The sequence below is a fragment of the Sodiomyces alkalinus genome (genome assembly GCF_003711515.1).
Source record: "Sodiomyces alkalinus F11 unplaced genomic scaffold SODALscaffold_1, whole genome shotgun sequence".
NCBI classification, from domain to species: domain Eukaryota; kingdom Fungi; phylum Ascomycota; class Sordariomycetes; order Glomerellales; family Plectosphaerellaceae; genus Sodiomyces; species Sodiomyces alkalinus.
The window spans coordinates 4016343-4040931 of NW_021167079.1; the positions used below are offsets into that span (position 1 = coordinate 4016343).

General features: G+C 50.3%; 4 protein-coding genes across 4 annotated transcripts; 2 read left to right on the top strand and 2 right to left on the bottom strand.

Annotated features, from left to right (window-relative positions):
* Positions 1–6238: 6238 nt before the first annotated feature.
* On the top strand, positions 6239–9232 carry SODALDRAFT_354917 (hypothetical protein; the record flags this gene model as incomplete). Its single annotated transcript, XM_028613767.1, has 8 exons — positions 6239–6256; positions 6382–6439; positions 6515–6620; positions 6678–6832; positions 6901–7068; positions 7132–7193; positions 7262–7424; positions 7626–9232. 8 exons carry the CDS (start codon positions 6239–6241, stop codon positions 9230–9232), a joined length of 2337 nt encoding a protein of 778 aa, XP_028470538.1.
* Positions 9233–9548: 316 nt separating this feature from the next.
* On the bottom strand, positions 9549–14110 carry SODALDRAFT_326890 (nucleoporin Pom152). Its single transcript, XM_028610290.1, has 4 exons — positions 13353–14110; positions 13139–13287; positions 10980–13063; positions 9549–10869 (listed from the first exon to the last, which is right to left on the bottom strand). The coding sequence occupies exons 1-4, from the start codon at positions 13815–13817 to the stop codon at positions 9764–9766; spliced, it is 3804 nt and encodes a 1267-aa protein (XP_028470539.1). The 5' UTR covers positions 13818–14110; the 3' UTR covers positions 9549–9763.
* An 899-nt stretch (positions 14111–15009) lies between these two features.
* On the top strand, positions 15010–17162 carry SODALDRAFT_22379 (cysteine proteinase). The gene is made up of 3 exons (XM_028607358.1): positions 15010–15705; positions 15771–15965; positions 16041–17162. Exons 1-3 carry the CDS (start codon positions 15199–15201, stop codon positions 17010–17012), a joined length of 1674 nt encoding a protein of 557 aa, XP_028470540.1. The 5' UTR covers positions 15010–15198; the 3' UTR covers positions 17013–17162.
* Positions 17163–17987: 825 nt separating this feature from the next.
* Positions 17988–20139, bottom strand: SODALDRAFT_336358 (F-box domain-containing protein; the record flags this gene model as incomplete). Its single annotated transcript, XM_028612583.1, has 4 exons — positions 17988–18168; positions 18374–19335; positions 19473–19665; positions 19727–20139. The coding sequence occupies 4 exons, from the start codon at positions 20137–20139 to the stop codon at positions 17988–17990; spliced, it is 1749 nt and encodes a 582-aa protein (XP_028470541.1).
* Positions 20140–24589: the final 4450 nt, after the last annotated feature.

Genomic DNA, 24589 nt, shown 5'->3' on the forward strand with positions numbered 1-24589 from the left:
CAGATAAAGCGTAGTCAAAATCGTCACAAAATAGGTCAAAATTTGATTAAGGTAATTATATACTATTTTAACTATCTCCGACCGTTAGGGAAACGCTACCACCGTATTTTATATAGTGCAGATTCTGTAAGCGTCTACCCGGATTATACTCTTAGTAATCCGGCCTATTACGTAACCGAAAAGACTATAGTCTATTCGATATACCCCCTAATCGCTCTAAACGTTCGTTAGGCGATTAAAGCTATTCGTAATCGGCAGATAATCCAGCTATATAATCTATTCGCTATAGCCGCCCTTAAATTCATCCTCTAGGTCCTCTAAATATTCTATCCGGACTTCCTCTAGCTATTTCTGCTATAACCGTTCCCGTATATCTATTACGCCTACCTAGGACCTGAATATCTTAAATTTCTCGCCGTATAACGCCTTTATTAATCCGTCTACTACTATTTCCTCGCTTAAAACGTACGTTATAAGTATTTACCCTTATTCCTTTACTTAACATAACTAAGAGCCAGGGATATTAACGTGGCAGAGGCGCATTATTAACATACTAATCTCTTAATTAACTAATCGAATCGTTTAGTTATTATCGTATAAGATCCTTAATTCCGGATCGTTAAATTCCACTCCTATACTAAGTAATAGGCGTTATATAAAGATACCCTTTGTTATACCTTATACTAACGCTAATAACTCTGCTTTTGTTATTAATGTCGTGACTGTATCCTACTTATTAGCGCGACACGCGATTATACCGCTAAATAAGCGTATTACGTACGCTTAACTACTCTTTCGATTAAGGATATGATCGGTAAATAAAGCGTTAGTATAGATTTTAATAGTATCGCTACCCCCTAGTTCTAACGTAAACGATTAGCTGTTAATTAGATAAAGGATTAGATAATCGGCGGCCTTATAGTGAATAGGCCCTGGATTAACGTTAAACCGGTATAGCCCAGATACTATAAACGCGATATTAGGCCGCGATATTACTACTACGTATAGTATAAATTCTATCTTCCGTTAATAGCTTTTAATATCCGTCGAGGTCCCTAAATAGGGTAGTAGTTCTGTAATTTTAATTAGGTATATTAAGCGATAATTACTACTATACTTACTATTTAGCTTTAAAAGGCGTTCTAATTTTATAACGTAATCGTGTTATAATAGCTAGATTTTACGGGCGGCACGGTTATAAATAACCTTAATACTAAGAAACCACTATAGAGGATCGCTACCTTATAGGTTATAGTAGCGTTATAGGTTATTAATAGCCTGCTCTATCTACGCCTTATATTATTCCTTATAAGTAATAACGATATCGTTAACGTAGAAGAATAGGATTAAACCGCAGCGTAGAAAATAACACGGTTCTTACGGTACTATCTAGAAGCCGTCCGCTAAAAGGATAGCCGAAAAGTGCTTTTACTAGAGTAGTAGAGACTCCTTAAGTCTATATAACGCCTTTTTCAGGTGTAAACGACTCCTAGGGGCTAAAAAGCCTAGCGGCGGGTATATAAAGATATCGTGGGGGAGGGGCGCGTATATAAACGCGTTTATAACGTTAAATTATAATAGCGTAAGGTTAAATCGGGTAGCGATAGCTATTAACGCGCGGAATAACTATCCGACTAGTATAATTATATACGTCTCCTGGAGCAAGGATTAATACTACTAATCTCCTCGCACTATAAGCTTTACCTTATATTTATATAAAAATCTATACTTATTAAACTTATATATTATTATATATATCGAATTAAGAACCTAATATCTATCTGCTATAGGCGCCGGTACCCGTATCCACGACCCTATCTTCTTATAGCTCCGTAGATAGTCTTCTTATACCTATCGGAATAGGTAGCCGTAAGAGTGTAAGGGTATATTGCGAGGGTTCTTCGGAGGAGGAGGGAGGTCTTTACGGTGGATCTTTACGGCCGCCGGGGTAACCGCTAGAGTAACCGCCGGGGTTATATTTCCCGAGATAGCCTCCTGGGTAATACTTCCGGTGGCTATTACTAGGGCTATGGATTCGTAGGGTATTATTAAGCATCGTTATAGCGCTATAGACGTAGACCTTTTTAACCGTAATTTAGTTAGCGGAGTCTTATTTAATATATATATATATCCGGGGCGTAACGGCTAGCGTTAAATACTATAACCTAATAATCTTTTTTCTAGCTATCTCCTTACCTAATTAGTCACGCTCCCCTATCTATAAGGAGCCTTATAGCCGTAACTACAGGGGTATTATAGCACCGTGTTCCTCTATCTATAAGGAACCCTGCGGCCGTAACCGTAAAGGATTCACGATTTCCTAATATCACGGCTACTATTAGCGCTATAACCGATAGCGGGGTTACTAGTAGAGTAGGAAATAGTGGATCGGGCGGATATAAATAGTGATTAGGCGCTATACCGGCTAAATCACACTATTCGTGACCTAAATCTTATCCTAATTAACTTAAGATAGCCTCCTCTACCCCTTTACGGCCGGGTATTACGGACTATAACCTTAACGGCTTTGCCGTTAAGGAAAGGGATTCAGGGGCGTTTATCCCCGGATCTAATAATTCAAAATAAGTAGTTATATAAAGGGGGGGGTCCTTAGCTTATACGTCCGTAAACGGCCGTGAATCTCTAGCCCTCTCCTACTTAACCTAACTAATCAGGTCTTCTAATTCCTCCTCGGTTAATTAATAGAGGTTATCCTTAAAGGCGTCGATATCGCCGCTAAAAAAGTCACGTTTATCGAAATCTATATCGCACGTGCGAATAACGCGGTTATAGTTACGGCGGCCTAGTATCTAGATACGGAAAATATTAGTGGAATCGTAGCCGATAAGGTAGCCGATATAGGCACGAGGAGCGATACGATTTAATAGCTTATTAGCGCCCTTTTAGGCGTCCTTTATTATCGCGTACGCCTTATAGCCGTAAGCTCGAAGATATAATAAAATCGGCTTCCTTTTAAAGAGGACCTCGTATAGCGTTTTCTAATCCTCTTACTACCTTTATAGCGTCCGGTTATAAACGTATATAGCCGTGGGAATAGCCTTAGGCTATATAAACGGCGGTAGTTTTGCGTGGATATTTATCGTACGACCCTTCGAAATAACCACGGTAGTAGCGTGTTCGGCACCCCCGTTCTGCGCTTAAGTGTTAGTAGTAGATATCTCTAAAAGGATACCCTTGTTACGGAGGAATTAGGTGATATCGTGGGATTAAGATAGCTCGTTATCAGATTCGAAAACGCGTACCTTATAGTCTAATTAGCGGTCTACCTAGGCGAGGAATTCCTTAATTATTACGAGGATATCCACTACTAGCTTACTCTTTATAATGTAGGTGGCCGTAAAACCACTATAACGGTCGGTGAAAAATATAAACCGCGAGTCCCCGTTAGATATTCGGTTAAAATCCGTGAAATTAATCGCCTATTACTCCCCTGCGTAGGTAGATACGGTACGAGGGCGCCTACTAATATACCGCTTTATCTTTATAAGCTCGTAGGCCTTATAGTCGATAGTTATTAGTCCCTTGATTTTAACCCCCTGCGTCTGCTCTTCTAGGTGCTGAAATAGTATAGGGCCTGCGTGCCCTAGCCGTAGATACTATAGGATGCCCTTTACCGTGCTTAGATACCGTATTATCGATTTATAGACGGTTTTTCAGGTGGTAGCGGAAGAAGAAGAGCCTAGAAAAGTAGCCGTAGATTAGTTAGAGGGCACGTATTTAATAATGGTTTAATCGAAGCAGTGACTTAGCTAGCATAATATAGATCTATCGGAGCGCCGAATATAGTTATTTAGTGGCTTTTAATCCTGCTAGTATCCTCGAAGATATAGGCGTTAGTTAGAGATTAAATTATAGGTAAAATCCTCGTAGTATACGACGTTTAATAGCCTAAAATCAAGGCCTCCTATTAGTCCGTTTAATCTAATAGTCACGTTACCATAACCTTTAATAGGCAGGGATAAACTACCGGCTACTACGTAGTCTCCCTATATAGCGGGTATAAAATCAGAAAAACGGAAAAAATCGTTAAAGATATAAATAATAGCGCCGGAATCGAGGATAGCAGAGGCTTAAAGAGGGTAACTAGTAATAGCGGCTCCTACTATAAAGCTAGCGGCGTGGGAGATACTACTAGGGGCGAGTCACGTCTCTTTAAGCTATACAGAATCCCGGCCTATATCCTTCTTTACCTTCTTTACGGCGCGTAGTTCTTCTACTTCCGCGTATATAGCAGGGTTATATTTAAGGATCCGGTCGATAGTTATTTTAGTGCTTTTATGGGGCGTTTAGCCGTTAAATGCTATCTCCGGAAAGATATAGTAATAGGCGTTAATATCGTGATACGGCATAGTATATACTCGATAGGGTTCCCCTTATCGGAGGGCAGATTAACGTCTTTTAGAAGGAGAACGGTTAGTTAAAGTAGTAGAAGGTATAGCTATAAATACCGCGGTAGTAGGATTCTTAGCTTTATTCTTCCTATAGCCGCCCTTTTTACGGGGCTTAGCCGTGGCCTCTTATCGTATAGGCAGGACCACGACGTGGTCTATAAGGGATCTAGGGAGGATCCACTCCCTGATTAAGGGCTTCGGACCTCGGGTATTAGGATATAACAGGGGCGGATACCGGAAAAGACCGGATAGGATCCAAATAACATAGTACCTATAATAGAGTCTTTACCACCTAAATTAAGGGTATAAGAGACTTATATAGATATAACTTAATATAATATATATACACGAGATTTCTGCTCTACTAAGTTGATCATCTAAGTGCTATTTGACGTGCGATACCTCTAAGGTATCTTTACCCTCCTTGCTTCCGGTATATAGTGTAGGGAATATTATAGCGTGGTGGCTACCGCGTTTTCCTTAGTCCTTAAGTCTAGTATTGCTATATTTCTGACCGAGGGTATAAAGGTCTTCGGGTATAATTACTTAGTTATCTATAAAGCGTCCCTTAGCCTTAGTCTAATCGCGGCTAGTATAGGGGCGTATATATCTAAAGAAGTCTATAACCTATATATACGTAGCGGGCTTCGAACCGGTATCTTTATAGCTTTATAGTAGTAGCTACTACTTATTTAACTACTCCCCGAGCTTTTTAAGGCTATTCGTAGGATAATAAGTATATTTAATATACTCTTCGTGGGTATCGGTTTAGCGGGTGGCCAGGTACTAATCCGTGTCGCGTTTAACGGCTTTGTATACCTTATAAGGTATACCTCCTCGTAGTAATTATCTGCGGCTTTAGTCGATAGTATTAACCTACTAGATTAGTATAGCGTTAATCCCTTTTAGGTAGTTATCGTATTACGCTTATAGGATCTTCTAGCGCGCGATTTCGACGTCGTACGCCTTCTGGCCGGCCTCCGTAAGGTTAAGATATTATATAGGGGTACGCCTAGGCATTATTAAGGGGAAAGAGTCGTAATTCGGTATTATAGGCTTTTCGGGGGACTAAGTCGGATCGACTAGGCGGAGAAACCTCTACACGTTATTATAGGTGGTAACCGATTCGTATAGGCGTCACTAGAGCTCCAACCCTTATAGGTTTTGTAGGTAACAGAGCTAAGATACGATATCTTAATAGTTAGTTATAGATTAACATGCTATATCGACGCGGCTAGATAGCTTCTTAAATCGATAGTAGTAAAGGTAAAAGGGTATATCTTCACTTAGTAAGTAAGACTCTTAATTATCAGATAAAGCATAGTCAAAATCGTTATAAAATAGGTCAAAATTTAATTAAGGTAATTATGTGCCATTTTAACTGTCTCCGACCATCAGGGAAACGCTGCCACCGTATTTAATATAGTGTAGATTCTGTAAGCGTCCACCCGGATTATACTCTTGGCAATCCGGCCTATTACGTAACCGAAAAGACTGTGGTCTGTTCGACAGTAATTACTTCGTACATTCGCACTATATCCGTTCGAAAGCACACCGATTCGCTCAGTCTTTTTCAAGTCAAGACCCTATTCCTATGTAAGGTAATTACCTGGTAGACTTCAAGCCACCGTCACTTCGTAGATTAGTGGATGTCCACGCTAACAACCGCTACCAACCATGCCGCAGCTTAAGGTACCGACAAGCACACCCCGTACTTCCCCAGAAGGCACCACGCCCACCCGGATGGATAGATTTGTACTACGTATCGTTTCCTTGGTTCCATCATCCACTTTTTGGTCGTTCCTTCATCAAGCTCCCGCAACACGATGGTACCCAGCAAATTTGTAGCATAATATCGCTCCGTTGCCTTTATGATAACGCATGTCTATCATGTCCTGCCATCACGCGAGAGGTGTGTACCGCAGGTAAGGTAGGAACAAAATTACAGACATCTTGGTACTATTTGTAGGTACAGTTATTCATTGTCTTCAGTGAACATCTGAACTACAAAGCACGATTGGAGCCAGGTTTATCAAGTGTCGGATATGGATACTATGCGATTACCTAATTCCTGTACATAGAGTGACATTTCTCAAGGGTAGTCGTAATCACAACACCACAACATCACTTCAACCCCCCCACCTCACAACCTCACAACTTCCCAACAGAACAAAGCCACCCACCGCAGGAACCTCGAGCCTCCTTTCGGTAACCCCTCTACCTATATAGTCAACCTTCCCTTCATTACGACGCTCTGTCCTGAAGTCGTTCAACTACCTGGGTATCTGGCAAGTTCGCCTGTCGTTGCGCCGGTGCCTCGCTCTTTTACCGGCAGCGTTCGACAACTTCGTCGTATGCCTATACCCCCTACAACCTGTCTGATGTTCAAAGCCTCGTTTACGTTCTTTTGCAGCTGCTAGGTCCAGTCAAGTATTGACCGGGCTGGTATGAGACGGATCCAGACAGTGTGCTCGAAAAAGAATCACAGTCATCCTTATCCCAACTCTCCCTCCGTCTCCTTCGGTCCGTCGTTTGTCCAACGGCGTCACTTCTCTGTCCTCCCTCCTCTCGGTTTCCCATTCTCTATGCATCTTTCTCCAGCCTCTTACTCTCCTGTATCGCCATTTGTCTACTCCGGTCTTTGGCCGATTCTTGAGTTGGAGGGAACCGAGCTCAGAACATAACTCCTCGCCTTTGCCGAGCAACTGATCTGGGCCAGGAAACGGGAAACTGCCCAACAGAAAGCTCTCCACATCATGTTTGGTTTGCTTTCGGGTCTGGGTAAGCCTTAAAGTCTAATATTTCTCTTTTTTATGCACATCTATATGCTACGGGTGCTCCACACCCAGTTCATCGTCGCCCCTCTGCCCAAATCCCGCTTCACGTTGGTTGACCTCCGCTCTTGTGACCTTCATTTCTCTCCTCCGTTTGCCCTCCTGCCTCGCATATTGGAGGTATGGATGGATGACTTTAGTCTGAAGCAACCTGGGGTGGAACGACCAAGTGGTCCAGGTGAGGTGCTGCAGTCTTGTTGGACCGGATAATGGGGGGAGGGGGGGAGTACCCGTCATCTGTCTGTTATATTCACCCTATCTCCCAGCATTCACCCCCATCACCTCGATTTCTTGCATTGCCGCTTAAATCCCCCCACATTATAAACTCCCCGACGGTCTTAGGCCTCTCGGGCGTTTCTTTTGACTCACATTTCTCTAGTTGCCTTGCCAAGGATGGCCAATGTCGACCAGAAGGATATCCCACCGCCAACCCCCGTCACCCTCCCGCATGATCATCCTGACTTCCACCGATTGCCTCCCGCCCCGACCAAATCCACGACCCCTTTGGTCAAGTACCTACAATCCATCTCACGGTCCTCTGACGTAACTACTCCCATATTTGAGGCGCTCGGCGTTCACGTAATTCCCGTCCGGTCGCCACGAGACCTCATACCGGACCCGGCCTATATCCCCGACTTTGACGCTTGGGACCAGTTATCTCCCGACGAGGCCCAAGAGCGCAATGACGAAACGAAGCGACCGCTCAACACCGGAGCTCAGTCGCCTGGTTGCCAGACCTACCAGGACCGCAAGCGAGAGCTATCCATTGACAATGAGGATGCCTTCCGCGTCGTCACGCGTACGCCCCCGCCCACAGGAAAGCAGCCAATTCGTTTGGGCAACTCTCGAGAATTCTTTAACTGTCTCGAGTCCATAGCAGGCTTTTGGGATGACACCCCGAGACCTCAGCAACCGGTTACTACCGAATCGCCCGAGACAGACAAGGACAAGAGCTCGCAAGGCGGCGGTCAACCTGGTAACCGCCAGCCTGTTACCTGTCGCACGGCCGCTGGGGCATCCATGCCGCATGAATACCGCCTGGGCCTTGTCCATGGCTTCTTGAAGCTAGTCGCCTACGACTTCGGCTGCAGCCCCTCCCCCTCCCGCGTCGAGCCCCGCCTGCACCTCAAAGAACACAAGGCCGATACGCCGTCTCACCCAGCGCCGCGTAACTCTTACATTCCTTCCACCTGCACCTTCATCTTCCGCAGTCCGCGGAGTCGTGACGAAGCGCGCAAGGGGCTCGTAGACGGACCCATCGCCGCCATATCGGCACGCGCGACCACCAACTTCGCCGCAGAGATTGATCATAACTTTGACTTTGCGCGCGAGCTTATCGCAGCCCTCCTTACCGCCCAGCACCGAGCTCGCGAGGGCAAGACAGAGCAGCGCCCCGGGCAGGGTCAGTGGTGGACCACCAGGAAACGCTGGGGCGGGGGCTCCGGTGGACCCATCGGCCGCGAAATCGAACGAGCCGCGGAATGGGACGCTGCCCAGGGCGGCAAAGACGGCCCAGTCGCTAAAATGAATGCCGCCACCGCAACAGTATCTGGTTCATCTTCCGGCTCCTCCCCCGGGATGCCGGCACCCAAGCGCCCTCGCAAGCAGATGAGCATCTACGACAGTTACCGCATGATCCGCCCACCATCAGCGTCCTGGGACCCCAGAACACGTTACGAGGCCATCGGGAAAGTGCCCGGTTCGGGGTACGACGACATCTTTCTCGTCAGCTGCCTGTTCCACCACGTCAGCGTCTTGCGCGTCCGAGTGCCGGATCGGTTGTTGGAGGTGCTGCAGGGAGCTAGCGAGGGAGAGGAACCGCGCAGCTGGGGCGAACTCGAAGTACGCCGTACCCCGTGGTTTGACCTTTTTCTTGTTGAGGAGCGACTCGAGGCCCTGAAAATCGTGTGGGCTGTGATGGCATGGATGATGCGCAAACCCGAAGAGGAGAACCGGGATGGGGACGTCACCATGGTCGGGACGTGAGGGGGGGAAGGAGGCAACACAAAGCGGCAAGAACGCTCCTAGTTTTATGGCTTTTTATGATTAGCGATTACGAATAATCGTAATGCGTCGGAGGTAGAAACAAGCCCCCCCTTTTGGTGTCTATACGGCGGGTAAAAGGGGCCAGGGTTGATTTGGGTGGGACGGTCTAATCCCATTATCGTCATGACCAAAAACGAGGAGAAAAAAAACGCCAGTAACTACTTTCCACACGAGGAAGAAAAATTAGACATCTGTAATCGGGCCATCACCTTAGATGATTGGGACTCGTACAAAGCAAGCACGACTTTTATGAACCAGGTAATTTATTTTAACTTAACCCGAAAATCCCCAATGGAAAGTAATTACTCAAACGCCATGCCATGATATAAAAGCGCCCTTCGCTTCAACAACTCGACCAGTGTATATCTAAACCCTCCTCAACCGCCGATGGTGGGAGCAGGGGAAAACCATCATCCACCAAAACTATCAGCCCTTTGACCCTCGCAGTTTTCGTCTCCCATGACCGACCCTTCATCCCCTAAGAAGCTTCTGGTCCTTCCTCTCGGCAACCTGCTGCGTCGAAAAAGAGCAGAACCGATCCTTAATGGCAACAACCTCGTACGTGCCTTCCTGGCTGGTCCGCACGACTTTGCTGTGCTCATACGAGACGTCATGACGCGTCTCCAGGACCACGCTCTTCTGGCCCTTCTTCGCGTTGGTGCTCCGCGTATAGGTAAACTCGAACGGCGGGGTCCCCCAGAACTCGAAGAGCATCTCGACCTCGTTACCCTCGTGGATGTCGACTCGCGTCACGCGTCCTTGGCTCATCTTCACGGCCGGCAGCGGGTGGATGGTCTTGGTGAGGTTGACGGAGGCACGGCATTCCGAGGCCTTGTCGGAGACGGACGTGATGGTGAACTCGCCAGGGGTCTCGGCGATGCGGCGGAAGTTGGTCGTTTGGGACTTGGCCTTTCGTTGCTGACCCTGGAAATCGTACCAGACCTCGAAAGGCGGCGTGCCGGAAAGGGTGTAGGCAATACGTTCACCCACGCAGAAATCTTCCCGACTCTCCAGAGGATAGATAGCCGGCGCGTCGTAAAGATGAACCTGGACCGAGGGAGCATGCATGTCGTATCTCTGTTGGCAGCCCTTGGCATCTCGGACTTCCCGGATGCGCACATGTTGGATGCCCAGCTGGAGGTGTTGCCGAGGGATCTGAATGCCATGCGAATTTGAGTTGATCGACGGGATCCTGTATGTTTCGGGGACGGTTGCGCCATGATGCTTGATCTCTAGCTCGACGTAGAAGGGTGCGACGCCGTTCAGTGTGATGGGTATCTTGTCCTCGTTCTCTTGCTCCTGCTTGCAGTACTTGAAGGATTGACCGGGTTTTACAAAGGCTGCAGATGGTTTGGCATTGACTCGCTGTTGCACTTGCAGAGGACGGAAGTTCCTGTCGCTGTTGTACAGATTATCTGCCAGAGCAAAGAACTGGTAGGTATATTCGCCGGCCCTGGACGTGTCCATAGCGATGGCCGCCCGGTTGAGAGCAGCGTCAAACTCCTTCCGGGTCATGGATCCCGAACCGTGAAGGGGTTTGTGGCGGACTTCGTACTCAACGTGATACGGAGGGGAACCTGCATCAGAATCAGAGTTAGCCAAGTGATCAGCGAGAGGGACGCAATAAGTAGTAGGGTGCTGGAGGAGAAAAAAAGAAGAAAAAGAAAAAAAAAGACAAAAAACTCACCTTGTAAGCCGACCTCGAACCCGTCAATGTCACCTTCGCACACGTCACGTTTGACGAAGCCGGATGGCGCAGTAGAGATACCTTCCGACGAAACGATGCTGATCTCGGGACGCGGGAACCAGTCGACCTCGAAATTCGAGGCTTGGGGATCGATTGTACCAGGACATTGGCTGTCGGAGACGTCGATTATCTCGTAGACGCCCTTGGAGGTCACAGTAATGACATCGTTGCCGTTGCGCGCAACCTTCTGGAGGAGCCCTCCGCTGCCGTCGACGTTGCGGTAGGCAATTGTCCAAGGCGCCTCGCCTTGCAGACGCAGAGGAAGATCAATCTTTGCGTCCTGAACGGCCATGACCTTCCTCTTGTTCTCGATCATGCCAAATGCTGCGCGAGGCCTCTGTCTTCTGACGGAAATCTTGAGCTCGTCATTCAGGTAAGTGCGGCACCCGGTTTTGTCTTGGATGCTGCTCAGCGCGAGAATGTGGTCACCTCCCTTCGCGAAAGGAGCCGTCTTGATCTTGTACCTCGAGGCGTCGATGCCGGTAACCTTTTCCGACTTCCGTTTGCCGTCATGAACGATCTCCCACTCCAAGGAGAAGGGAGGGTCACCCAGGAGCAGGATGTCCACCTCGACCTGTTCCTCCAAGCAGGCACTCAGGACGCCCGTGGGATGCTCGATAATGGCGGACGCCGCTGGTTTCACATCTTGCTCCAGCACCATGTCCGAGCCGGCCAGATGTTGCTTCTTGTAGATGGCGTCACTGATCTGCTTAAACACGTACTTGTGATGACCGGCCTCCTTAGGTAGAAGGTCAAACTGGTGTCTCAGGCCTTCGATATACACGGTCTCCGCACGGACGCGGTCGCGATGTACGACCTCATAGTGTATCGAAAAAGGCGGCGTTCCGGTCAAATCCAAGTCCACTCGTAGGCCAACCGAGTTGCCGGCGCACTTATCGGGAATCTCCTCGGCGCGAATCGAGAAGCTAGGTTCGAGCGGGTTGAGCAGAAGACATGACGACGGCTCCTGAATCTCGCCATCGCATGAACGGGCCGAAATCGACTTGAGGGTGTATAGACCAGGGGCAGAAACCGAGGGTTTATCGTGTGAGTTGGTGGCCGTATAGGACCCAATAGAGACATGGTCACCATGCTCCCCGCTGTTAGTGAGTGTATCGATGGGCGAGAAGTCCCAGGTAATGGTGTGCGAGGTGTCTTCGGGGGTTCTCCCAGGTAGGGTGAAGCTTATAGGAAGCTCGGTCGCTTTCCCTTTCGCGACTTTGAGCGGATTTCTAAGATCACAACCCTTGAGTCGCGCCTGGGGGCGTTCTTTGACCTCAAAGTTCCGGACAAGATGTTTCGGCCGAGGGTGGAAATCAGCGTCCTCGCCCGGTTCGGCGTATCTCTGTAGGTTGCCAAAACCGTCCTGGACTTCGTCGACGGCGTACTGCCACTGGCCCGACACCCCCAGGGTCTCGTTGAGACGGACCTCGACAGCCCTGGGCTTTACCCACGAAATGTCTTTTTCCTCGGCCAGGACAAGAGGTGCGGACGGAGAGCCCAGGAGCGGGGACGAGTAGTCGTCTGGCTGAAGGCTCTGGAAGTGGAAGCTGCGGTCTTTGCCGTTGACGGTCCGGCTGTACACGATCTTGAGAGGCGGCGTACCGACCACATCAACAAGCAGATCAGAGAGGTCTCTGATGCACCGACCTGAAGCATCTAGTGTGCGGAACTTGGCTTGTGGACAAGGCACCACGTATGTGTCCTTGGTATTCCGCTGTACCTCCAGCTTATACTCGTCCAGAACCTTCTTTAATCGATAGATGCCCGTTTTCTTCACCGGGAGATCGACTGTGTGGACCACGGGGCTGGAGTCCGTCATGAGCTCCTTGATGCCCCTCGCAATCTTGTTGACTTCTTTCTTGCTGAGTTTGATGATTTCCTCCTGGTCGGTCTGTAAATCGATGCGGACAAGTTCAATCTCGGCAGGCACGGTCGAATTAAATTGTATCGGCAATTTGGCAACATCGCGGCCACCAGAGCCGAGGCAGAAAGGAGTCTGTTCAAAGTTGAGTACCGCCGACCTTCAAAAGGATTAGCTCTTCAGATACGCCAAGGACGCTGACTATGGTGCGCGGCGGGAGTTTGTGGAACTATACCCTTCAGGTAGGATGTTGATGATTTGCTTGCCCATGATGAGCGAGTGATTATGGAGGATCGACGAGACTTTGACGCTCTGTTCAGACACGGAGATCTCCCGGTCGTAAAAAACCTTTGCGAGACCGAGAATCCATGGCTGCAGAGGAAACTGCCCATGTTCCTGTTAGTTCTCTTGATACAGGCAGACAAGCGGAAGGGGCGGCGAGAACTTACACCAACGTTAAACATCAACAGCCAGTTGACGAAGGACTGAATGGCCCATACCGTTAAAACGGTGGATTGAGAAAGTTCCAGCCATGGTATCCGCAGCTCGGGCAGACCGAAGAGAAATGCGAAGTCTATCAGGACCCATTTGAGAAACAGCCAGACGGATATTTCGTCGTCCCGTACGACGGCAGAATAGTCGTATAGCTTGTAGGCCCACAGAAGGGCGTAGGTTGCTGCGGCATAGAAGCGTTGTTGCGGCCCGTCTAGCAGGGTCAGGGGAATGAGTGGTTCGCTCGGGTTCCGGCGAGGTGCGCTTTCGGGCGCTAGGGGAAGGGACGATGATCGATTGACCCGGGATGATGTTGTTGACGGAGGAGTCGGTGGGTTTATAGGAGCCTTGCGGCCATTTGCTGCTGCGGTACCTGGGGTTTGTGGGAAACCGCCAGTCCGCTGTCGAGGTGTTTCGCTCATGGCATTCCGAGGGGTAGGTATCGTAGCGAACAAACGAGAAAAAGGAAAGGTTGGCTGCTGGTTGATGATCTGGCTATAGGAGCTGTAGGATTGGTATGGCGGTGGAATGCAAGACCATGGAGACGGTTAAAGGAAATAAAGTGCGGGTAGTTGCTCCAGGAGTATTGATCGAAAAGAAGAGAGGGTGAGAAAGAGGCTTCAGGAATACCTAGGTATATTAGGGAGGTACGTTGGAAGATTGAAATTTTGTGATCCTGGGTTTAGAATTTAGGTGAGGAGCAAAGTTCGTCACGTCTTGGACGACGCGACAACAGGGACAGACACGGGTACACACCACTGACCAGCACTAATTATTACCCTACCTTACGTTAACGTTAAGATTTTTGGCGGGTTGAGTGGGGCAAGGAATGTACCATGCAGCACCTTTCCAACACTGCTCGGCATCTAATACGGATAAAGTATTTTCCGCGCTCTACCTCATGTACCTTTTGTGAAGTCGACCTCCTCCAACACCCATGGTAGGTATATCATTGAACTCGGAGTGAAAAGGAAGCAACGTCTGGCCTGTGTGTGAGATATTGACGCCAAGTGCCTTTTCTTTCTTTCCTTTTCTGCATAGGCAACCTGTGGCTCTTCTCAACAGCATCAAATTTCCGAAAAAGGTCTTGTCTACTGGCTTCTTGCTCTGTACAGTTACAGCTCTTGCAGTTCCTTAGTCCAGGCTTGCTGAAACTCATCTCATAGCCCGGCTTCTCCTTGGTGAGTCTACTACTGTCCTGCACAAAAGTACGTGTATTTATTCTTTTTATGAATTTCCATTTTCTTTAAAGCTGTAGGTGTGTCTTTTTTTTTTTTTTCTTTTTTTTTTTTTCCCCCTGTTATCCTGATCTGCCGTATCCATATTAGACACGGCATCACGCACAGGACTGTTTTTACAGTGTTACTTGAATGATTGATGCTATGCCTGGTTCACCCTGTCTCAAGTCCTTTACCTTTCTGGATCATTCCATACGCCAGCACATCAGAGAGATGATGATATATTTATCTGTACATGTTTCTAGACTCAATGTCCTGGCTTTCTGGAATTGCCTTCCTATGTCACATTTATGTTCTGTGTTCTGAGCGGAGTGTTCTTACACCAAGTGTGCAATGACGTCTCCAACACCAGTCCCTACTCACCTCCAACGACCCGAGTCTCCAAACCATGGGTAGATTTGGCATGGGGGAGGGTGGACTATTACGGGTCCTATTCTTTTCAATCATTCCCTCCGCTGCACTCTTGCGTCACAGTTATCGTTATATCTTATCCTTGCAGTCTCCAGCCAAGTGACAGACATAGCCCCAACAGCTCTGTCTAAATCTCCACGAAACCTCGTACAAGATGCGCCGGTTTCTATCTGCAATCATGACGCTTACTCGAAGTCGCAGATTCAAGGACGATCGTGGATCCAACGGCGATTGTGGTGGCATCGCACGCGTTGAGATCCCAGAAGGCGCGAGCGCTACCGCAGCCACATCGAGGACGCCTCCAAGTGCGGAACCCGACATTGCTAGGACACGGGAACGGAAAGCCTGCGAATCGGATCCAGTCCTCGATGAAATTACAGTCGCCAGTGCTTGCCAACCTCACGCTGCTTCACGAAACCGGCCTATCATTGACGGACGGCAAACCCGGTTATTAGGCCGAACCCGTGGCAACCCTGGCGTTACTGGCGTCGGGCTTGACATTATGGATGAGCCGCCGCGGCGCAATCCGAAGCGGAAGGCCACCGAACCTGTTACGAGCCATCTCCAGATGGTTGACGATCTCCTCAGAGAGGCGGTGGCGCCCGTTACGACGAATGACATTCGCGAATGGACTGGATGGTGTGAACTGGAGTCTGAGCCGGTACCTCTCACCGTTCGCCCCCTTCCATCTGGACTTTCTTCTTTTTTACTGACCCCGTACTCCAGGCATTCTTCAATGTCATTCTCCGAGACTATGGGGTCAAGGACGTGAAAATTCAGGAGGTATTCAGTATCGATGACGATTTTCTCAGGCTCCTTCCCCAGCCTGTCTATGGACTCATCTTTCTGTATCAATATTTCTCCGAAGACTACGAAGCAGAGGAGCCTAGTGAAGACAGTCAAGTTTGGTTTGCCAATCAGGTATATTATTATGGCTTTCCTAGGTCGCAATACTTTGCTACGCACCCAAAGATCGAAGCTGACCTTGAAGACTAGACCACAGATAATGCATGTGCTACCGTTGCCATGATGAACATCATTATGAACAGCGAGGTCGAGATAGGAGCTGAGCTCGAGGCTTTCAAGGAAACAACAAAGGACATGAGCTATCCCCTACGCGGTCAGGCACTCAGCATGAATGACCACTTGCGAACCATCCACAACTCGCTTACTCGCCGGTTGGACCATCTGAACGCCGATCTTTTTCTCAGTGGCGAGGTCGATAGATTCGACAAGAACAAGAAAAAGCGGAAGGCGTCTGGCAGCACGTCGACCGGAAAGAAGAAAAAACCTCACGGGCAAGCCAAGAAGAAGAGGAAGAAGATCAACCCGGACATTGCCTTCCACTTTGTCGCCATCGTTCCCGCCGCCGGTTCCGTCTGGGAACTTGACGGCTTGAAATCAGGTCCAGTCAATCTAGGCTCCGTCGAAGCGGACGCCAACTGGGTCGATGTCGCTAAGCCGTTTATCGAGGCTCGCATGCTACAGTTCGAGGAGGGTGCCGTGTACTTCAATGTGATGGCCCTCTGCCGGAGCCCTCTGGCCACGGCGTCAACCGCTCTGGCGAAAACTGTGCGCCAACTTAGCTTGCTCAGCCAGCGGGCTGAAGGGAATTCGGAGTTCTCGTCCCTTGCGGCGAATGCCCCTCCGCCGTTTGTTGCGGACGAGGAGGGCCTCCACGCCTTTGGTCTGACGTCGAAAGTCGTCGAAGAAGCGGAGGTCGAGCCTGAGTTCGCCTCTCGCATAAAGGACGTGGCAGATGCCGCCGAGCTTTTCACTGTGTACGAGGAACTGGTCACCGCGCAGAAGATGGCAATGGGCGAGTACAAGAACGAGCAGGCGGCAATGTATACGGATGAACACCGCCTACGGGGCAGGAAAATGGACAACATGGCGGCTATCCATCGGTGGTTGGAAGCTATTGCCGGTCACGGTAAATTGGAGGAAATGGCAAGGGATACTCAGTGAAGCATTGCAAGTTAATTTCCAAGTTAACTGAGATGACGACGGGGGATGTAAAGTCAATCGCATCATGTCGGCATGATACACACTTACGTTGAGAACTGGTAAAAAAAGAAAAGAAAAAAGAAAAAGAAAAGAAAAAAAAAGGGGGGGGGGGGGGGAGATGAAGGCTACGGGTGGGCTGGTCGGAAGATCAGTATCACGATGCATAGCGTCAGCGATCGGCCAGTAATTGTTTCGTTCTCGCATCCTAACAATTCAGTCTCAGACCGACATCTCGGTGCAACTCGTGAAATCAGTCGAGACTAGGCTTTCGCGTGTTTTTCTTGATCAAAATAAAGGAAATTGTTCAAAAGTAACCCTGTGTAGAACAGCCGCCGGCCCCCCACGGATAGAAGCGGGCTCCAACAGGGGACAGACGAAGGATGAGGCTCGTTGGGAACCAACACCAATGCCGTGACGTCGGATCCATTCCATGCATGGGTCGGTCACCCAAAAAGAAGACCAAAATAAACAAGAGAAAAGAAAAGATGAAAAAGGAAGAAGAAAAGGCCAATTGGTGGGATGGCCCACTGCTAGACCAGAAAGGATTGGAGATGGACGACCAACCTGCTTGCTGCAGCTGCAGTGCCAGTGCCAAGGATCGACCGAAATGCTACCCATCATGATCACATGCGACTTTTTTTCCATACATGTTATGACTGAAATGTGCACCAAAAGACCCCACGGCACCCAGCCGCAGCTGAATCGCACCGCATCAGTGGCCGACCTAATGATGCACTTCGTACGAAGTACAAACAACGTACGTCGCGGACTCCATCCCCACAACTCCAAGTTGGTCATTGTTTTGCCCCCCGCCCCCCAGACGGGCGCATTGCTACACTGTACGTGTAGCTTTATGGACCCCACAGGTTCCTCAACCGACAAACGAATGAACCGAACCATGGATGGGGTGATGGGGTGAGGGGTCTGACAAGTTTATTAGTCGTCGGGATACTCCTCCCTAATATTGGATACGAAGCTACACGTCGACCTGTCAAATCGCTTAAAATAGAGCCCCGCCCTCTCGAACCAGGCGCTCGTGACCGTCTCTGGGTCTAGGTCGGTGACAAGTTCAAGGTTGTCAGCCTTGGCGACAATATTTCTGGGGCCTCTATCCATCCTGTATTGTTTGTTTTTCCCTCGGCGTCAGTGCTATCGATGCGGGGAAAGCAGTAGAACTACAATTGTATGCCGAGACGCGGGGAGAAGGAGGAGGAGGAGGAGGAGAAGGAGGGGGAACGCGGAGCTACATACTTCGCGACGTGGGCATGGGTAGCTTGCATGAGAGGGGGGATGGGGGGGATCGAAGGAAGGGATGGACTTACATGCACGTGTAAAAGATGCCGCTTCCGAAATACGTCCAGCCAATGATGACCGCGATGTTGCCGAAGCGGATATGCCGAACCAGCTGGCCGACTCTGAAGACCACATCGGATGTCCTCACGCGACGTTGTAGCGGCTGATCAGGTTCTTGAGGCATGAATTCTGTCATGCCGAGGCCGTCGCTCCCGAGGATCTCTCTGCAGAGTGGAGAGAAATGTGTGTCAAGGAGCCAGGCGTCTTCCGACTGGTGGGGCCTGAACCAGAAGGCAAGCTGGCGGCTGTTCTCCAACAGCTCGGACATCTCGCGAGCGAGCAGTAGACTCGCCCAGGCAGCCCCGTACACAGCTAGCTCCAGGTTCTCCGCTGTATTCCTGCCGGGGAGGCCGGTCGTCACCTCATTGCTAGCAATCATGGCTCCGCGGGTAGACGTGAATGAAGCCTTGATGTTGGCCGTCATCCGTAGTACGAGCATTGCGGGCGACGCAGGCGTGAGCAGACTATCCAGGGATGCTTGCCACCCTATACCAAACACTACCCCTAGGACAGCTTCTTTCGTCACTTCGTGAGCCGAGGAGAAAGGGTCCAGATACATTTGCTCGACCGGCTGGGTTGAGTCCATGACTCGGGCTCCATCCAAGGTCGACTCCCGAGTTGCGAACACCACAACATGGACATGGCCCGGAATGGGGAGACATTGTGCAGTTAAGCCTAACCTCTCTGCGACGCAGCAAAAGATGGCGGCAGATATGAGCGGTAGTGAAGGGTGCTCTGGGTCACGTAGTGCATGCCCGATAAAGCAATTTTTCAGATTTCGATACTCTGTCTCAGGGTTCTCGAGTCCAGTCAGATTATGAGCTCGCAGCCATCGGTTCAAGGCCAGGGCCTTGTCCCGAATGTTCATATCCTCTAGGTTGGCATGGCATGCCGAAAACTGCGCGGTAAGGTCATCTAAAAGGGAGGATATCTGCGGGCAAAAAGAAAAAAGAAAAAACAAAAAAAGTGGTCAGTATAACTGCACACCCACGAAAAGAAGGCTGAGAGAGATGGGATGAAAAGCAAAAGAGAAAAAAAGAAGACCGAAAAAAGGAGGGAAATTCTCACATGGTCCAAATCGCCCTCATCGCTATCAATAATGAACATGTCCAGTGCGCCTAGAGCACGTTCGAGAGTCCGGGGTGGGTATTGTGCCGGCAGGCCATCGCGGGCGTCTACCGCCGGGCCGTTGCGCAGATCTCTCCAGACGTCGAGCGCAAGTCCGCGGCGGAGACTTGCGAGAATTGACTTGCTATGATACCTGAGCAGGGTTTCAGTGAGAAAAAGAAAGGCGGTGCGGAATACCTGTGTTCATTTCCTACCTCCTGGCCAACACGTCATCCGCCGAGTCGATGGTGCGGCACTGCTCGAGGAGGAAGTCCTTCGCGTCATACCCCAGACGACAGATCTGTTCGAACTTCCTCACACGACCCAGCTTCGTCGAGAGAATCCCGTCGAAGAGGTTCGAGATGTGGACGTTCCTCGCCTTGCGTAGGAGGAAAAGGGCCTTCCAGTCGACGCTGGCAACGTCCGCGTCCAGCTTGGCGGGAAGGTCGTGGCGCGGGTCCCAGTGTGCGAATGACGTCCGGCAATGCTGTCGCCAGAGGATGGGGTCGTTCGCGAGGGCATTCAGCCGTCGAGAGAACAGCTGGACCCGAAGTAGGTTGTCCTCTGGAGAGACAAAGGTGAGGATATGGTGGATGATCTCATCGGGGATTTGGTCCAAACAAGGCATCGTGACAGGTTCCGAATTCTTCTCGAGTTGTGTTCGGTTAAAGGACAAGGAAAAGGAGGGGAAAGAAATGGGATAAAAGACGTTTAGGAAGGTCCGCCGAGCACGCGGAGTATATAGAAAGCATTCGCCTCTTATACGCTGGAGGTCGGGGGTGATTAGGTATGGCACCCTTTCGTATGATGATGAGAAGGACCAGACGCTGAATGACAAGGAAACAGAAACATATCAAGATCAAGGGTCCCCGAAGCCAAGACTGCGCCACTCAGTCTGGAGGATTGCGGATCCTTGAAAACTTGGTGGGCGACAGCTCGCCGATTCAATGCTGGTGACTTGACAATATTGATTCCAGCGCAGATCTAGAAGGGCCTGGGGCAGTCGATGACGGCGGCGGTGTGTCGGACATGGGTGCTTGTTCTTTACGGCGGGGTTAAGGTCTGCCTCACGTGGAAGGAAGCCAGCATCATCGCCGTACGTACTCGGTAGTATTCGTTGGAAGCACTTGGAATGGGTGGCAATTGGAGAAGAGGGCGGGAAGACCTCGACGACAAGAGGAGTCGGCAACTTGGAGGAAATTAATTTGTTGACTTGTCCAAGTGGCTTGCGAAGCTGTGACGCCACCCACCTGGGACTGTGCTTGTGCTTGGGCGGTGTGCCGCTGATTGTCCCTCTGATTATCTGTACATAGGTAGGTATTTATTAGGTACCAACTCCAGTGCTCTGACCCCTTTTCGCAAGCTCTTGCTTGCCAAGTGACTTTGCCATGTGACTTTTGCGGGGTAAATTTCAATTTATGCCTTGAAGCTCATTGGGTCACATTGTCATCGGCTTTTCATTGGTCAAAGTCCAGGCGGTCTCCATCATAGACCCAGTTTATTCCCTAAATGGATGAAAAGTAAACAAAAGAAACGCGGTCGTGGGGCCAAGTTCCCAACTCCCGACACGCATCATCAAGGGTATCTCATGCCGTTCCATGAATTCCAGTCTTGCTGGATAGGTAGCTCCACCAGATCGCGGTACGAGCTTCGCGTGCTGTGCATTACTTCATCACCAGTGTCATTCATGATAAGAGTCGTCTCTGGCATTCGTTTCTTTCGCCATTGCCGAGGAAGAACGTCTCCCAACACATCACCAGCTCTCTTAAGCGAATAAAGTGATACCGACCATGATCATCACTGCACATTAACATCGCGCCATCACCATAACAGCCATTTATACAGTCCCATTGCATCCATTTATACGCATACGCAAACCCTTCACACCCAGTGTCAGGCGGCATGGCTCCGCCAGGATATGGCGGCGGTCTTGACACGCCACGAACCAACCTCGGCGACGCAACGTACCTCAGCCGACAGCCAGACTTCGATATTTCACAAGAAGCTTCCTTCCAATTTCCGGCCAAAGACGACAATTTGCTTCAGCAACTCCGGAGCGGCCGGACAGGCGGCATCAGCCTACGAACGCCGCGTGGTCGCGCACCGTTGGGTGACCGCAGAAACCTCCCCAGAAGTATTGGAGGCGCCGAGTTTACACCGTTGCTCAAGTCGGCCACACGAAACAGTACACGGCGGCTCTCGGGTAAAGAAAATGGCGCGGTACCCAACACGCCTGCCCTCGATAGGATCGACGAAGACATGACGCCGCTTCCGAACGGCGAAGTGTCTATGTACTCCCGGAACGCATCCTACCTCGAACACAGTCTTCCCCAGGTTGAGAGCAGTAGTATCGCCTCGACGCCGATAGCTCTGTTAACGAGGAAAGGGGACGGCAAGGGCCCGCTGCAAGACGGCAACCAGCTATCGCTACGCGAGCAAGAAAATGTCATCGATAAAATCGAAAAGGAAAACTTTGGCCTCAAGCTCAAGATACATTTCCTCGAAGAAGCGCTGCGAAAAGCTGGGCCCGGGTTAAGCGAGGCGGCGTTGAAAGAGAACACGGAACTGAAGGTCGATAAGGTCACGATGCAGAGAGAACTGCAAAAGTACAAGAGGCATCTGACGGCAGCCGAGAATGATCTCGAGAGCTATCGTGTGCAGATGATGGAACTCCAAGAGAAGGCGAAACGGAAATATGCCAACGAAAAACAAATGGCCGAGATCGAACGCCTTCAGCGGACGCTTGAGGATAAGGAAGCCGACATGGAACATCTACGACGACAACTCGCCGAAGACGAAAAGGATTCTGCCCGGCTCGAGAAACTACGAGAAGAGCTTGCTGATCTCGAGGCGGATATCCGGGAGAAGGATAACCTCCTCGGCGAGCAAGAAGACGAAATCGACGAGTTGAAAGAGAAGCTCGACGCAAAAGACGAGACCATTAAAAAGCATGAGGATCAACGAAGGGACTTGGAGGCCAGACTCGAGGAGGCCGAAGACAAGGCAAAAGACGCGCGGCGGAAGATGGTCGAGTTGGAAGAGAAGGCACACGCAAGTGATGAACTGGAGGAGGCAAGAGGAACCATCGACGATCTCGGGAGAAAAATTCGGCGCTTAGAGGACCAAGTCGACGAACTTCAGGAGAAAGCTGACACTGCCATCGCGGACAAGGAGCGCGCCGAGGCCGACTTGGAAGAGTTGCAAGAGGAAATGGCAAATCACTCGGTTGTCACCAAAGGTCTCACCCGACAGAAGGAAGAAAGGCTCGTTCGACTACAAAACGAGCTTGAAGAGGCCGATGAGAAGTACGCCAACCTCGAGAAGAATCTGTCTCAGGTCACAACGGAAAACCAAGACCTCAGGAATACAGTGAACGAGAGCCATCACTACAAGGCCCTATTCGAGAAAGAACGCCAGACGCTCGTCAACCAGTTGGAGGAGCTCAGAGTCGAACTGCAACACCGGAACGACGAGAAAAATGTCCTTCAGGCTCGCCACGACGCCCTGGCCAGCGACTCGGCATCATTACAGCGGGACGTAGCGCGGCTCCAGCGGGCCGTTGAGGAGCTCGAAGAAAACCTAAATGAGGAACGAGAACATGCTCTGGAGATAGAGAGAGACATTCGCAATCAATACAAGGGCGAGATTGACCGGCTCAACGACGAGATCTCGGACCTTCAGGCAGTGGTTCGTGAGAGAGATAACCTCTACGACAACGACGCCGAGAAATGGGAAACCGATCGCCAGACGCTGGAATCGGAGCGAGATCGGGCGGAGGAGAAGGCCGCTGGGCTAGAAAGGACAATCGCTAAACTACGTGAGGCCGAGGGCGACCTCTCGAGCAAGGAGGCCAGACTCCAGGCCGCATTGCAAAGTGAGGCGGAGAGACACAAGAGCGAGCAGGCCGTTCTCAGTCGTCAGATTGAGGACCTGCAGCGGAGCCTCGAATCACGACAAGCTTTATTAACGGACCTACGGAACGAGCTATCGACGACACAGGACAAGCTTAGACAGAGTCAGGTCGATTTCCAATCTCAAGCGGAGAAGGTGCAGGCACTAGAAGATGAAGTCGAGGTCCTGCAATCCGCACTGGAGGAGGAATCCGAACATGCTCGCGAGGAGATGGAAGCGGCTCGGAAGGAACGTGACCAGCTCAGACAGCAGATCGACTCCCTGCGCCAAGCTGCCAACAATGACAATGCGCAGGTCGCGGCGTCGTCTCGAGAGAACGAGAACCGCATGAAAGCGTCACTTGATCTTCTGCAGACCCAGCTCGGCGAGTCGCGAGGTCGTGTGGCCAAGATCACGCAAGAAAAGCAGGAGTTGCAAGATCAGCTGGCCGACCTGAAACTTGACATAATCTCATTAAAGAACTCGCTGGCTGAAGTTCAGGCCGAACGCGACGAGATGGAAGGCGAGATGAAGAGAGCCCAGCAGTCAGGAGAAGAGACTCTCCGTGTTGATCGCGAGAGGCTCGAACTCAGGACAGGGAACATGAAACTGGCCAACGAAGTCCGCCGGCTGAAGGAAGAAAACAATGCCTTGGTAGAGCAGAGAAGAACGGTCGAGAAGTCATTGGAGGATGAGATCGAGAAGGCGGTCGAGGAGGAGGAGCGTCTCAACCAGGAGATTCTTCAGCTTCAAGCCAAGCTGAGAGAGTCGTCCTCTTCGGAAGGTCAGGAATCTTCCTTAGTTCGACGGACGATTCGCGAACTGGAGCGACGCATCAAGGACTACGAGGACCAGCTTGCTGCCATGAATCATCTCACCCACGACCATGGCGGAGAAGGCAGCAGTGAGTTGTCGGTTATCCGACGTGACCTCTCTGCTGCTCGTCAGAAGGAGCTCGAATTTCTTCAGCGGGAATCGGCACACAAGGATGTTGTGAAGAAACTGAAGCGGCAGATCACCGAACTTGAGCGTCAAGTGCACGATACCGAAATTGCCCGGCTGATCACATCCCCCGACTCGTCCGGGGCATCGGTGCGCCAGGTGGAGGTTTCGGATCTCCGCTCACAGCTATCTTCGGCGCATCAGACGATACATGATTTGAAGACGAAGGCCCGCGACACCGAACG

Coding starts and splice junctions, on each gene's coding strand:
- SODALDRAFT_22379 (XM_028607358.1), top strand. CDS start 15,199: ATGCGCCGGTTTCTATCTGCAATCATGACGCTTACTCGAAGTCGCAGA. Junction 15,706..15,770: donor GTGAACTGGAGTCTGAGCCG/GTACCTCTCACC, acceptor CCCGTACTCCAG/GCATTCTTCAATGTCATTCT. Junction 15,966..16,040: donor AAGTTTGGTTTGCCAATCAG/GTATATTATTAT, acceptor CTTGAAGACTAG/ACCACAGATAATGCATGTGC.
- SODALDRAFT_326890 (XM_028610290.1), bottom strand. CDS start 13,817: ATGAGCGAAACACCTCGACAGCGGACTGGCGGTTTCCCACAAACCCCA. Junction 13,064..13,138: donor ATCAACATCCTACCTGAAGG/GTATAGTTCCAC, acceptor ATCCTTTTGAAG/GTCGGCGGTACTCAACTTTG. Junction 10,870..10,979: donor GTTCGAGGTCGGCTTACAAG/GTGAGTTTTTTG, acceptor ATTCTGATGCAG/GTTCCCCTCCGTATCACGTT.